This window comes from Macrotis lagotis, chromosome 1 (assembly GCF_037893015.1).
Source record: "Macrotis lagotis isolate mMagLag1 chromosome 1, bilby.v1.9.chrom.fasta, whole genome shotgun sequence".
Lineage (NCBI taxonomy): Eukaryota > Metazoa > Chordata > Mammalia > Peramelemorphia > Peramelidae > Macrotis > Macrotis lagotis.
Genome location: NC_133658.1, coordinates 427,996,326 through 428,011,110, shown reverse-complemented (window position 1 = coordinate 428,011,110; position 14,785 = coordinate 427,996,326). Strand labels below are relative to the sequence as shown.

The following is a 14,785-nucleotide window of genomic DNA, read 5'->3' as shown; positions in this document are numbered from 1 at the left end:
TTTCTTAACCATATGATTAAATGAACATTGGATCAGATGAGCTCAAACTAAAAAAAAAATTCTATGATTATTTGAAACTAAAAGAAGGGCACCATGGGTTTGGACTCCTAGGAAAACTGAGATGGCAGTGGGAATAAAGTCCTCTTATAACGAAGAACATATCTTCTGGGGACCAGGTCTCAACTCAGACTTTTCTCCTTCTGTTCTCCAATTACAGTGCTAAATTGTGTGTTTTTTATTCTCTTCCAAATTGAAGAGTGTCCTTTGGGAAGTTTGATCTCCTGGCTCCTTCGAAGAGCCAGTTCCAGGTTGGAGTTGAGAAGTAGGCATTTGATGATCTCATCTGCTCCCATGGGTTCAATTATCATCTCTTTGCATATGATTTCCTAATCTCTCTACCCAACCTTAATCTCTTAAATTCGCCTCCCACATCTCTAACTGCTACTAGACATCTCCACTTAAATGTCCCCTTGGCACCTCCAGGTTCAAAATTGAAATCATCTTTCCCCTTCAACCATTCCTCCTCTGAATTTCTCCTTTAAAAAAGATTTATTTTAAGTTTAATATTAAAATATTTCAATACAATTGAATAGCTATCTTGACAACTATTTACATGTAAAAATGAATTTCAATGCCTACTACATCATCACTTTTCAATCAGTTCCTTTAAGAGTTTTGCTAAGGTTTCTTTGTCTAGTCACCCTCATTTACTTTTAAAAATATGTATAGTTGTAATTAGTTATGTACCCTGTTCTTAAGGTTCTGATTCTCCCTCCCTTTTTATTATATCATAGAGGTTCTTTTAGATTTCCTTGCATCCCCTGAATTTGCTGATCTTAATTAAATCATAGTATTCCATTACATTAATGTATCACAATCTATTTAGGCCTTTATTATTGGTTGCTTTTAAATTTCTGCAATTACAAATAATGATGCTTTAACAATATTTGAAATATATAGCTCTTGCTCTCACTTCCTTCTTTATGATAACACATTCAGGACTTATTTCCTATAATTACATTAAAGGATTTGAGTATAACTATTTTTGTAACTTTTGCTTTCTCATTCCAAAAGACTTTCCAAATAGATTATGGTGGTTTGTAATTTCATCACAAGTATATTTTAGCAACTGGTTCTCTGTAATCCTGCAAGGATTGAAGGTTTTTTTTTTACTAGTAATAATAATAATAATAATAATAACTTGCATTTATATAGTGCTTTAGGTTTGTAAAACATCATACAAACTATTTCATTTGATCCTTCTAACAGCTGTTAGGAAGGTGATGTTATTATTCCCATTAACATCATTTTACAGATGAGGAAGCTGAGACCAAGAGATTGGGACTTGGCCAGGGTCTCTTGGCCAGTTAAGTATCTGAGGCAGGATTTGCCCATCTTCCTGACTCCAAATTCAGTACTCTACACTGTGCCACCTTTGTTAGTGATGATAACCAATCTGTTTCCTTTTTTTTAAAGATCATCTTTTCATCTTTTTATGGATTTTTTGAGGGCATTGTCATAGAATGATCATGATTGAGGACACATAGTAAGTACTTATTTATTGACTATTGTTGACTTATAGTCCTTTCAAACAATTATGCCCGTCTCTAGGCTAAACATTTATAGATTCTCAAATGGCAAAAGTATTGGAGTGGCTTGCCATTTGCTTCTCTAGCTCATTTTATAGATGAAGAAACTGAAGTGATTTGTCTAGGGTCACATAGTTAGTGTCTGAGGTCACATTTGAACTCAGGCTTTTCTGACTCTAGACTGAGAGCTGTATTCACTGAGCCACCCAATAGCTCCATGAGGGCAAACAGAATAACTTTAATCTTTTCCATGTGATAGTCTTAGAGATTGCATTAGTTTTGGTACTCAAACCTCATCAATATCCTCAATACTCTCTGCTCCTTTGATTGGAAGTCTGGAGGACAGAACAAAGAACTCTACTCAAAGCCCCATTGTAAAAAGGAATCCTAGGACAGTCACCTCTTCATTTCCTTTGGACTGGATTCCAGCATGCCTCAGTATAGGGTACTTTCTCCTCCCACTTTTCATCTTCCTTTCTGCATTATCTTCCCTCATAAGATTGTAAGTTCCTTGAGGACAAAAGCTATTTTTCTTTTTCAAATTTTTGTCTCTGGTCCTTAGCCAAGTAACTGTCACATAGTAGGTACTTACGTACCTACTATGTATATACCTAAATATATATGTATTTATATATGCCAAATGTATTTTTAATAATTATATGCCTAAATGTATATTTAGTGATTATTGTTGACTGACAGCTCTTTCAAATAATTGTGCCCTTCCTTAGGCTAAATATTTATAGTGCTTCAAATGGCATCAGCTTTAGTCCCCTCAACATCCTAGACACCTTCTTTTGGCTGAAAATCAGTCAATACTATAATTGGAGAGGGGAAAGGTGATCAGTGTTGTCAGTGATCAATATGTGAAGTTCCTTAATCCTCCTAATGAGAATATGAAACAAACTATTGTTTGAAGATAACTTAAAGGCAATGCTTCACAGAATATAGAAATGCTCCCTATAATTTTACTGATTTGTTTCAGAAATTAATATTCTCATAATCGATTTTTAGCTGCCCATCCCTATATGATCTATAAAAATGAGCTATTAAACCCAGTTTGATCCTTCTTTTCAGTCTCTGTCTCTGTCTCTCTCTCTGTCTCTGTCAGACTCTCTTTGTCATGTATGTATGTATGTATGTATATGTGTGTGTGACTTTTTGAAATATAGCAAGAACAGAGGAAATTTCTCCCTCTTTCGCTCCCTATAAGACCTGTAACCTAGGGCAGTAATGGTGGCTTATAGAGGAAGTACACGGCCACTGTAAGCATGTGCTTGCATATTTCTTGCCATGGACAATGTTTAAGAACTCCAGCTCTTATTAAGAAGCATCCTCCTTGGAGAAAGAAGAAAACTCATGTTATCCTAGCACCCTACTTAAGAGAGCAAAATCAATGAGTTAATTAAACAGCAAGAGACTGATGAGTTTGCTTGTCTAGCAACCTCCAAAGTATGGTCAACAATCTGGCAATATTCTAAATCACAAGAAGTACTATAAATTATGGGGAAATTATGTCAGACTCAATGGGAAAGAAGTATTCATGGGGAGAGGAAGATAAAGGATTATACTGATAAGAACCCCAAGTTCAGTTCCATTACAAGAAAAACTGATGGGTTCTTTGAGTGTTTTTATGTTCCTGTATCTGCCCCTGGACTGTAGGAATTCTTTTACATATATTGCCTTTTTTCCAAGGGATAAATAAAGTCTGACCCATAGCCACTAACACTATAGCAGATTAAATGATTTGTGTTAAAGGTGGTGACCCTGTTAAACACATTTGGGGAAACCTAGACACAAACTATACTTTTTTTTATTTTTGAGATTTCCCTGGAGTAAAACTCTGGGTTGGGGGCAATGAGCCAAAGAAGGAAAATGAACTAGTGACTGTGATTGAACTCAGTCCACGTAAGCTCAGAATCCCTTCAGGGATTCTAAGTCACATTGAAATATGGAGCCAAGAAATTAGTACAACATTGTGGATGTGCTCTGACCTGGGCAGGTATTATCATAAAACTTAGAACTGATAGAGATTCTAAAGATCATCTATTAAAACGTTCCTTTTACTGATTTCCCCCTCACTTATTTTAGACACTTTTCTACTACCACAGCCTAGAATCAAATTAGTTTTTTTGGATTGGAACTGAGTGGCCATAAAGGAAGGTATATATAGTATAACAAAATTTCTCCATTTATCAAGACTCTAGCTAAAAGTGAATTTGGGATTGCAACCCAAGTTTCCTCCAAGAACACACCTGGACCACTCCTAGATGGGTATTGTGTGTGTGTGTATGTGTGTGTGTGTGTGTGTGTGTGTGTGTGAGAGAGAGAGAGAGAGAGAGAGAGAGAGAGAGAGAGAGAGAGAGAGAGAGAGAGAGAGAATGTTGTGATTTCTTTAGGGAATTATTTTTTTCCTGTTCATGAAGGCTCTGAGACTGTGAGAATCACCAATGATCCCTGAGAAGATATTAAATAAGAGTAGCCTAGGTTTGTACTCCAGCCCTTGTTGGTTAGGCTTATGTTAATTTAGGTTTATGTGAACTGCCCTTGTGATTACCTAAACCTTTTTATTGGTAAATCTGTAATTCCTCCCCCTCACAAATAAATGATCTGAGAAGAATCCATTTGATGTCTTGGGGGAGAGGGGTGGAGGAGAGAGGATTCTTAAAATACAGAGGCAGGGGGTACTTGGGATTAGGATCACAATTATAATAGGGAAGACTAGCTAAATGACACAGTAGAGAGAGTACTAGACGTGGAGTGTGCGAGACTCATCTTCCTGAGTTCAAATGTGGCCACACAGAAATGACTAAATTCCACACATTCAAAAGTCTAGACTTTTCTTTAAAAAAAAATCAACTTCTAAACTAAGGGGTAAGTTTATCAAAGTTTATATTGCAAAGATATCGTGGTCTTGTTAGTGTCTATCCCTAAGGATCATAGGGCACCCTACCCTAATATTAGATGTATCTGCTCCCTGGGTAGTCTAAGACGATGTGCTTTCCCACTTGCAGTCAACTCTTCATGTTTCTCTTTTTCATCCCATTCCTAACTCTCAATTGCCATCCCTACCTCTACTCCCCATCTTTCTTATTCCCATTGTTATGATCAAAGGATCCTAAAGGATTGTAGGATTTAAAGCTGGAAGAGATCTTGGTTTTGTCTATTCCAGATCCAGAAAAATGACTTACCCAAGCTCACAGAGAAGCATAGCTGAGATGGATTCAAACTTGCCTTGAAACCCAGCTCTCTTTCCCCTGCATCATACTGCCCCCTTCCTATTCCCTTATTAACTTGTCCCTTCTCCCTCCTTTGTCTTCTCAAAACTGCCTTCTCCCATCTTTCCTTTAACCTTCTGTCTCTCTTGTACCTCTTATGCTCTTATGTCAAAGCCTTCTCACCCTTACTTCCCTATTCCTTATCCTATTGTTCTCCATGTCCCTCATTTCTTCTATTCCTCCAACCACAAACTCATCTTGTAATCTCAATTTTCATCCCTTTCTTCATTCTCTAGCAATCCAATTACTGTCTTTTCATCCCTGTCCTACCCATCACATTTCTCACATTCTTCCCATTTCCTATTCCTCAACTTTCTCCGTTCCTCCCTCCCCCATCTCTCTCTTTGCTTTATTTCTGTCACTGGTTCTTTCCTCTCCCCCTCACCCCACCCTTGGTATTGTGGAAAGAATATTACATTTGGAATCATGAAAAATCAGATTGGAAGCCCAACTCTAGCTGTGTTTGTTTGACCATAAGAACATCACTTAACTTCTCTTTGTTCTGTAAAGTGGGAATAAGAATACCTACCTTAAAACACAGCATGAATGTAAGCTATTTATATTTCTTCTATTTCACAATCCCATTATTTTTTTCATCCCTCTTGCCTTTAATTCCTCCTCCCCATTGCTCCCATTTTCCTTTATCTTATCTCTCTCTCTCCCTCTTTCACCAATCCCTCCCATCTCTCCAAATGCTTACAGAGGCTTTAGATCTGATAAAATTCCTGCTGGTTCTTGGCTCTCTCCTAGTCCCCTATTGAGACCAGTGATTCCCAGAACATTGAAGCAGATGCTGTAACACTGAACTACAAATGAAGTAAAAGTTGAAGACAAAAAAACTGTGAGATCTGCTCCACCTCTCCAGCTATGTAAACTGGAAACTTGGTAACTGTCTCCTAAAAGAATCAGAGTTTGCATAGTTCTTCAAATGATAGCTCTGGACCAACTCCGCAGCATCTTGGGGGAGCTCAGAGGACTGTGTTTTCTTCTGTCCCCTCCCTTGCTTTTGGGCGTCAGTCAGGGTGCTTGGAGACTCTTGGGAAAACTGGAAGTGTGAATTCCTGGCATGAGGGACTACATCAGGTTAGGGAGAATTGGAAGACAGAGATTTCTTCTCTAGATATCTTAGTAAGAATCCATCTGGCTCTGCTCCTGCCCTATAACTGGTTCCTGGGGGGGGGGGGTGGAACTCCCCTTTCTTCTCTGGTGTTTATGAAGAAAAATGTGTATTTACTTCTTGACTACACAAAAAGTATGGGGGGGGGGAAAGGAGCTCAGGGGAGATCAGAATGTATTTCATTCAAAATCTTTATTTTTTTTGTATAGAAAAAAAGTTCAAATAACAAAACAAGACACCATCTGAGGTCTTTCCTCCATCTCCACCCCAAGCCTGGGACCTTCCCAAAGAAACCCGAGCTCCCTCCTTTCGAACTACACGGTGAATTACACGGTATAAGGGATCCCTCCACAGGAAAACCACGGATTGTTCCATCACACCAGACCAGAAATCCTTCAAACCCATACCGGATTGGAGATTCATCCAATCACAAACTCCACACTATGCGACTAATTTGACTAGGGATTAAACCTCAAGTTTCATCAAATAATAGATTCTTCCTATCTCCATGTCCAGTTCGATGAGTCTCAAGCACAAGCATATCAAACCAGAGGATGCTTCTTCCCAAATGAATACACCTGGAAAACCCTCCAGTCTTTCACATGGAAATAATTTCAAACTAGGGATCCCTTCTCTGAAAATAAAGAAAACAAAACAGAAAAGTCCCTACACACTCCCCTCCCCCAATCCCATCCCTTAGTCTGGGATCCTTCAAGTTACATAAAAGGGAAGATTCTTCCCTAACCACACTAAACCTGAGATCTCCTTCAAATCCAGACCATGCACATTACTTCAATCTAGGAATTTCCCATTAACTCTAAATTAAGGATTCCCGATCCTTCTTCAGACAAGATCTTCTCCCCAAATTACATCAAATCTGAGTTCTTTCCAAATGTACACCATGCAAATGAGCTTAAGCCCTCCTCGCAGAGGGCAGATTCCTGCGCTCATTCACCCCTGGGTTCTCCAAACAAATAGCCTCAAGATGACCCAAACGTCTCCAAGATCCTTCCAAGCTGACCCAGGAATCCTTCCTCCACAACCCCAGTTTGAGATTTAAAAGTCGTCAAATCCCACCCGAGAGCCCTCCCACCCCCACCCCCGACCTAGCTCTCCCAATCACTTTTATAAATACGTTAACCACTCGTTTTTCTCTCGCGGTTGGGGCACTTCTAGGTCGCTAAGAATATCAGACACGGTTTCCTGGTCTGGGACCAATTCGAAACAGGTCGTCACTACCAGAGGGACCCGAGAAGTGCCAGAACCGGGATGAGAAAAAAGCTAACTAGACACTCCCTTCGCGCCCAGCCCAGCCCTCCTCCCCCTCCAAGTCCCCTCTTCTTCCGGACTCTCCCCTCCCCCCACCCGCAAACACACATTCACAAACATACATACACACACCTCGGGAGATTACCAGACAGAGAGAATCTAGGCAATACGATACCGGTAGAAACAAAGAAGAGATGCGGGCTGGGAGGAGCAGGGTCAGCCCAGACGCCTCTTTTCAAAAGTCACACACCGAGAGACATCGGATCACACCCGTGCGCGCGCGCGCGCACATACATACACACACACACACACACACACACACACACACACACACACACAGGCCAGCGAACCAGCGAGCAGAGATTACAGAGTCACACATCGGGATACTTGGCAGTACAATTCTCCACACTTATTTAGGACTCTAATTCTTTTCTCTCTCTCTCTCTCTCTCTCTCTCTCTCTCTCTCTCTCTCTCCTCTCTTTTAATTCCCAGGCAAACAGGGAATGGCCCCGTAGAGGTGGAGTTGTCCCAGGTGGCGGGAGTGTCTTCTCTCTGCGGGAAACAACGGGCACTCACGGAGTTACACAGGTTTACACACGCATGCACACGCGCTACATATACAATGTTCGCACTGCAGTCAACAAAGTGGAGAAAAATGAGGAGAAAAAAGGGATTTGGGGAGGAGGGAAGAGAGGTGTCCCCCCCACTGGAACCCCTCCCCCCATGGGTTCATTCTCCCTCCCCCCCTTCTTTTGTGTAATTGTTACTTTCTGTGTTTGAGAACCGTCAATTGCACGTTTGTTTGGGGTTCTTTGTTTTGGAAACGGTCGATTACACAGGTAAGACCACGGAGGCCTGCGGGCTCTGCAGGCGGTCCTTGTATTGGTCCAGCCAGTGCCTCAGTTCTGAGATCTTGTAGCCCTCGGGGCCTCGTCCCCCCTGGTACATGACTCGGGCCTCCTGGATGATATAGAGCCGCTCCGAGTAGGCACCGTAGGCTGCACTGGACGCGTTGTCCATGGTGTCCACCGCGAGCAAGCATCCCGGGGCGCCCTCCTGCAAGAGCCGGGCGGCCCGCAGCCGGTCCTGAAGGCACTGGTGCTTGGGGATGTCGTAAGCTGCGTCTGAGCTGGCCCAGCCGTCGGAAGGGTGGGCTTCCTCGATGTAGACGAGCAAGAAGTCGGCGATGTCTAGGAAGGTGGAGGCGAGATGCTGGAAGGCGCGCAGCCGCGCCGTGAACGGGGGTCAGGTGCAGCTGCCGAAGTTGAGGACCAGTGGTCGGCTGCCCTGCGCGAAGTCTAGGATGCGCAGTCTTTTCAGTCCATCTAGCTGAATGACCTCGGGATTGGGGGCTAGGGAACCCTTGTGGGCAGTCTTGAAGAAGTCCATCTTTTGCCCGTGCCAGACAGCCTTCAGCGACTCTATAGTGCAGAGCCGATTGGAGTCAGAGACCCAGATTGGCGGGTCGTCAGGCGGGAGCCCCGGGAATAAGATAACAGCTGCCCCTTCCTCCTCCTCCTCTCCTCCACCCCGGCCCCCGCCCCCGCCCCCGCCCGCCTTGCGGGGCTCCTCGGCTTCGCCTTGGCGCCGGCGTCTCATCAGCACCTTCTTGCGGATGCACAGAAAGTCCAGTAGCCACAGCGTCAGCGCCGTGGCCAGGAAGCGCGGGCCCAGGAAACAGCAGGCGGCCACCTGGGTGAGCAAGCCCAAGGTGTGAACCAGGAGGGAGTGGAGCCTGCCGGCTAGCCGCGGCGCAGCTGGGCAGCTGCGGCCGCGGCCGCCCTGGGCCCCACCCCCTCGCTCCCCCAGCTGACTTGGGTCCGGGCTGCTCATCTGAGATCCCGCTTCCCCTTAAACTGGATTTATAGTCGCGGGTTTAAAAGAAAAGGCGACTCCGCCCCCAATAGGGCCCCGCCCCCTTGGAACTTCAGCCTGGGGATTACCTAGAGCTCGCCGCCAGTGACCTAAAAATAAACAGGCAAGGAGGGAGAGAGGGGCTAAACGAGGGGCTAGAGACGGACGTGCCACGGAGCAGGGGAGAGTCGGGGGAGGCCGAAAGGGGGAGAGATAAGAACTTACCGAACCGCGGAGCTGGAAGAGACATCTTCTAGACCAATCCCATTTAGGAAAGGGAGGGGGGAAACTGAGGCAAGGAAAAGGGAAAACACTTGCTCAAAATAGACACAGAAAGAGACGGCTAAGCCGAGACTTGAACTCAGGTCTAACAACCATCCCTGTGTCGGAGGAGGTCTCAGGCTGAGTTCCCCTCAGGTCAGGAGGCAGAAGCACTCCAGCCCGCAACATCATCTTGCGTCCGCCCTTTCTAAAGTTCCAGGTTTTTCTGGGTGGCTAGTGGCATCCACAACCGGAGGGTCTCTCACCTGAACACCGGAGCCAGACTCGCTAGGGACGTCCCAGGTGAAGCCCTCGGTGCCTTTAGCTTTCAGGAGGAGCCTCGGGGTTTTCTCCGTCTAGGCGCACCCTCTTTGCGCCCAGAAGCCCCGTAGACTCTGCAGCGGGACCCGGACGTACTGTGGGAAAGTCTTGCTGGCTCTTCACGTCCAACTCAAAGCCTGATACTCCTAGGATCACTAAGCTCCCAGGCATCTCCAGGCGGCTCCCAGTCCGACGGGTCTCCCCAGTGAGGCAGGGGACAGCGACCGATTCTGCGACTCATTCTTCTCTCTAGCCTCGCTACGGAATCAACCCGCTATCCCCCTCCCTCCCTCCCACCCCCAGCCCCATTCTTGCTCCGACTTCACCACCCCGAGCCACACCCTATCGGTGTACCTCACTCCCGGGGCGCATAAACCACAACGATGCCCCCTCAGCCCACACAAGCCTTCACCCTGCACCTCTAGACCTGCCGATCCATTACGCTGCTCCCTACCCCCGTACAATCTCTCCGGTCCCTCACCCTTTGCTTCCCACAGCGCACCTTCCCTTTCCACTCTTTAGAAGCACACATCCTCATCCTGTGCCACAGCACAAACACTGCCCAACTCCGAGTTCCGAGCCCTCTCTACACCTTCGCTAAGCCAGCAGCCCGAGCTCCCGCCGCCTGTCCGTCCAAGGGACACAGCTCCGGTCGGCTTTCAGCTCCTTGCGTGGAGAGGCCGGCAGGAGAATGTATGGAGTCTGAGGGCTAGCCAGAGTTGGGGGTCCTGGGCAGCTGGGGCCGGGGTTTCCTGGTGGCCTTCCAGAAGGACAGTTTAGGGGAAGAGCCCGGAGTTTGGAGAGGGCAGGGAGTAAGAAGAGCACACGCCTCATTACCCTGGCTCTCTAGCCGAGCCTCGGAACGCCCTGGGAGGCACGGAGGGGGACTGACTGGACGGTCGCTTTTCCGCTAGGGGTAGCTGTTGGCCGAGAGCTGGAGACCTAGGCAGCCGCTTATCCCCCAGCCGAGGTTTAGCCTTAGGGCTCGGGTCTCCCGGGTCCTCAGTTTCAGTCGTTCGCGTCCCGAGGTGCTGGGGCACGCTCTCGTCCCTTGTCTGCACAGCCAGTTTTCCCTAAGCCGTCTGTGGGGCGGACGAGCTCCTCTCCCTTGCTCCCTTAGCCTCTCCTGCCCGCGTCTTCTGCTTTGCTGTCTGCTCTGGGGGATCCGAGGGGTGCTCTCCCCCCTCAACGTCGCGGGCCCCGCCAAGATGCCTCCCTGGGGATGAACTTTGTCTTCCTGCACTTTCCTGCACTTGGTTACACTTCAGCCCGGGCGGGGAGGTTGCGCCTGGGGAGAACCAAGACTAAGTAAAGACGGGTTTCCCGGGAAGAGAGAGAGAGAGAGAGAGAGAGAGAGAGAGAGAGAGAGAGAGAGAGAGAGAGAGAGAGAGAGAGAGAGAGAGAGAGAGAGAGAGAGAGTAAATGTAAATATAAATAATTGGAGGCGGGGGGAACCTTTCACCTGCCACTGGTGGAGGAGAGATTTAAGGTCAGAAATGCGATGTTCAAATTCAGCTTCACTATCAATCCGCTCTGTAACTTGAACAAGTCATTTCCCCCCTTTATGGACTTGTTTCCCCAAAGGTAAAAATGGTCTAGGCAAAGTGAATTCTACGTTTATTTCCAAGTCAGTCGTTCCAAGATTCGGAAATGTGGCCAGTGGCCCTTCTCGACGCCACCTGTCCCCGTAGACCCTTCTTTAGCTAAGAAACCCCAGCAAATGAACAGGTAAGCAAAAGCATAAAGTGGTGCTCGCCCGGGCGTCAGCGAGAGCAGGAGTGTGAGGGGGTTAGATTGAGACAACTAACTGTTCGAGCCTATACTTGCACGCTGCTCCCGAAGGCATCCCGAGTAATGTGTCCCAGGTACCAGCTTCTCAAAGTGAGCAGCTCCGCCCGCGGAGCTTTGACATTTGGAAGGGGATATGTGTGTCAGAGAAAGTGGTGGACTAGAAGTCTTAAGACCTCGGTTCAAAGCTCAGAGCCTGATTCTTGCTAGTTTGGTCACCTTGCCAAGTCCTGTTTCTTTTCCGGGCCTCAGTATCTCCTTCTACAAAAGGAAGGGGTATGTTCTGGATAATGTCTTTCCAGTTCTAACTCCTATGAGATCCCTGGGGGTTCTCACCGAGCATGTACAGAGATGGAGTCTCTCTTGGTGCAGTCGCGGACTGGTCCGCATTCTGTTGCTGGGCGAGAAGAAGGGAAAGCCCAGTATCCACTGGGATCCCGGGACCCTGAGTACTGACACAGAGCTGCCTCAAGAGACTCCGGCGGCGCGGCCACCCATTGCCTGGGAGCTGCTTCTGGCTTCTCTCAAGACTCCTTCTCTGGCGACCCCCCGAAGGGGCAGGGCAGCAGGGAGGAAGTCGGTGGACTGAGCCGGCTTAGCTCACTGCCTTGGCGCGACTAAACCTTCGAGAGGGGCCCGAATCCCCAGGAGTTACCTCCACTTGGAGGAGGGCGCCTCTCCCCCAGCTGGAGATTAAGAATTCTTTTCAAACCGATACACTGCATTTTGTACAATGAGGGAACTCAGCCTCTCTTTCCTCTTCTGACCATTCCTCAATTGTCTCAAAGAACCTCGGGGGGCGTTCTGGGAGGAGGGTTGGGGAAGGGTCTCTCGTTGGCCTCTGGGGTGGGGGTGTGGGTGTGTGTGTGTGTGTGGGTCTGAAGTGCAACTTGCCTGCAGACAACCAGTCCCACCTCCAGCCATTTCCCCCTCTGCAATTTAGGAATATGACACAGATACACACACACACACACACACACACACACACACACACACACACACACAATCTGTTTTAATGATTAATTATGGGAATAGTCTGGGAGACAAGGCAGCATTTTTCCCTCTCTACGATTTTATTCTCAAATGCCTACTGAGATAGTTGTTGAGGTAGGAATATTCATTACCCTCCTTTCATCCCCCAATTCCCCTCCCCCTATGGTGGAGTGACAGAATTGTAAGGAATCTGAGAACAATAAAAAAAACCTTTGAGCTGAAAGGAATTTAGAATCTCTGAATCATAGATAATTAAAGATGGAAGGGAGTTTACAAATCAATTTACAGATAAGGGAACTGAGGCTCAGAAAGGAAAAGCAATTTTCTCTAAGTAATACCGACACAATGACAGAATTAGAACTGTATGCAGGTTTTCTACCCCACCCTTCTTGTTAGACAAAGTATTTCACCTTCCTTTCGCTTCTCTAAATCAGTTAGCACTTTTCTTTGTTTCATCTTTCTTACCCGAATGTCAACTTCTTTTCGTCCTTCCTCTTTCACTCATACACGTGCACAACTTGAGTGATGGTGAGGACGGTTTCCCTAAAGCAAAGCTTCCTCTTGCTCCTTCCCCATCCTGAAGAATGGAGGTGATCCTGCTGCTATCATAATGATATAATTTGACTTTCTCCAAAAAAGCCTCCCTTACTCTGCAAGAAGACATTGTCAACTTTCTTTGAGTTTGTAATCAACACCACGGTTTCAGTTTGTAGATAAAGTATCCAGTTTGTGGATAATATATTCGGGCCCTTCAATGGTCCCCTCTCTTTGTTTCTTCCTGAACCTGCCATTTTGGACCATGCCATAGCTCCACCAGAGGGCGGGCAGAGGAAAGGAAAGGAGGGGAGAGGAAAGGAAAGGGTAATCAGAAATCTATCAAGGTGTCCACCTCTGAACAGCTCAGGAAGAGACTGAAACAGTTTGTTTCTAAAATAGAACCTGGGGGAGTATAGTTTCCTGGGTCTTTGGTTTCTCTTCAGTGACCATTTGCCATTGATTAGCATGAAAAAATTCCAAGAAAAAGATGGGTTCTCTTAAAGGCTGTGAGAGTTCACCTGTTTTGAGTCCTTGTTAACTTAGATGATCACTTAACCAGAATCTTATATGCTAGTGATGGGGCCTGGTATGTAAGAGTGTGTTGGTATGAAACTACTGAGGTTTTTGATAAATACATTACTTGGAAGATGAGACTCTCTTGATTTTCTGTATGATACAGGACACCAGGAAATTATACTGACTTTATGTTAAAGTATCACCACTGAAATGACTGAACAAAAACTTAATCCATCAACAGAATCATTTTGAGTCAGTCACATTTAGAGCCTCAGATGGGTCCCCAGAAAAAAAGCCAGCTAGGAGTAAGACCTTCAGAACTGATGAAAAACAAAGCAAAACTATGCTGTAACAAAACCCTCTCTACATTAGTATAATGTAGATGTGTAATTCAACTAAATACTTCAACAAATATGTATTAATTCCTATGTGTAGACCATGAAGTATTGGGAGAGCACTGACTTCATGGAACTTACATGGAGCCAGGTGGCAAAGAGACTCTGGAGTTAAGCATCATTGTTTGAATTCCAGTTCTACCACTTGCCATTTGAAAAACCTTAGGTATATCAATTAACTTCTCTAGACCAAAGTTTCCTCATCTGTAAAAGTGAGGTTGGACTAGACAATTTTTAAGGTCACTCCTAGCTCAAGATCTGTGACTATAAGATCTACTTATGGTAAAAGAATTCATAAATGAATAACTTTGATAAGCAATAAGTGCATCTTGGAGGTATAGAATCAAATGATATATTGAGAACTCATTGGGAAAGGTCATTTCCATGTGAGTGAGATTAGAAAATCTTATTGGAGGGGGTGAGGTTTGAGTTGGGTTTAAATATATAAGAGGGGAAGGGAGGGTATTAGAGGTTTAGGGAACTTTGTGAGTAAAGATACAGAGATGGGAGAGTGGAGGATATGTTCTGTTCAGAAAACAGTGTAGTCCATTTGTACAAGGGTCAGTTAAGAGAATGGAAGATTTGACAGAATGATCAGAAGTTCTGTTTATTAGAATAGTTTCTTGTTTTAAAAATGCTGTTTTATCATTTGAGAACAGATTAACACAAACCAGTGGGTTTGTTCTCAACTGCAAATTCTTCAGAACCTGTAGCTTAAATTAATAAATAGTTCAAAAGTTTCAGCAAGAGTCACAATGAGTAATGCTGCTTGTTTGAATTCAAGTGATGCTAATTAAGGTCCTGAAGCAGCAGTTTAAACATTCCCACTTGCAATTATGTTGATACTATTCAATCAAGTCAACAAATAT

General features: G+C 45.4%; 1 protein-coding gene and 1 long non-coding RNA gene across 5 annotated transcripts in view; both read right to left on the bottom strand.

Annotated features, from left to right (window-relative positions):
- Positions 1 to 14,785, bottom strand: part of LOC141506374 (uncharacterized) — a 339,756-nt gene that overhangs the window by 95,957 nt on the left and 229,014 nt on the right. Inside the window, exon 5 of one of the 4 annotated variants that reach the window (XR_012473830.1) lies at positions 10,008 to 10,991. The exons of the other annotated variants lie outside the window; for them this stretch is intronic. This is a non-coding gene — a long non-coding RNA (uncharacterized LOC141506374). Of the gene's footprint in view, positions 1 to 10,007; positions 10,992 to 14,785 lie in introns of those variants that run through there. 4 annotated transcript variants of the gene reach the window in all.
- Positions 7,645 to 9,953, bottom strand: DIO3 (iodothyronine deiodinase 3). The gene is made up of 2 exons (XM_074213092.1): positions 9,633 to 9,953; positions 7,645 to 9,394 (listed from the first exon to the last, which is right to left on the bottom strand). The coding sequence occupies exon 2, from the start codon at positions 9,082 to 9,084 to the stop codon at positions 8,083 to 8,085; it is 1,002 nt and encodes a 333-aa protein (XP_074069193.1). The 5' UTR covers positions 9,085 to 9,394; positions 9,633 to 9,953; the 3' UTR covers positions 7,645 to 8,082.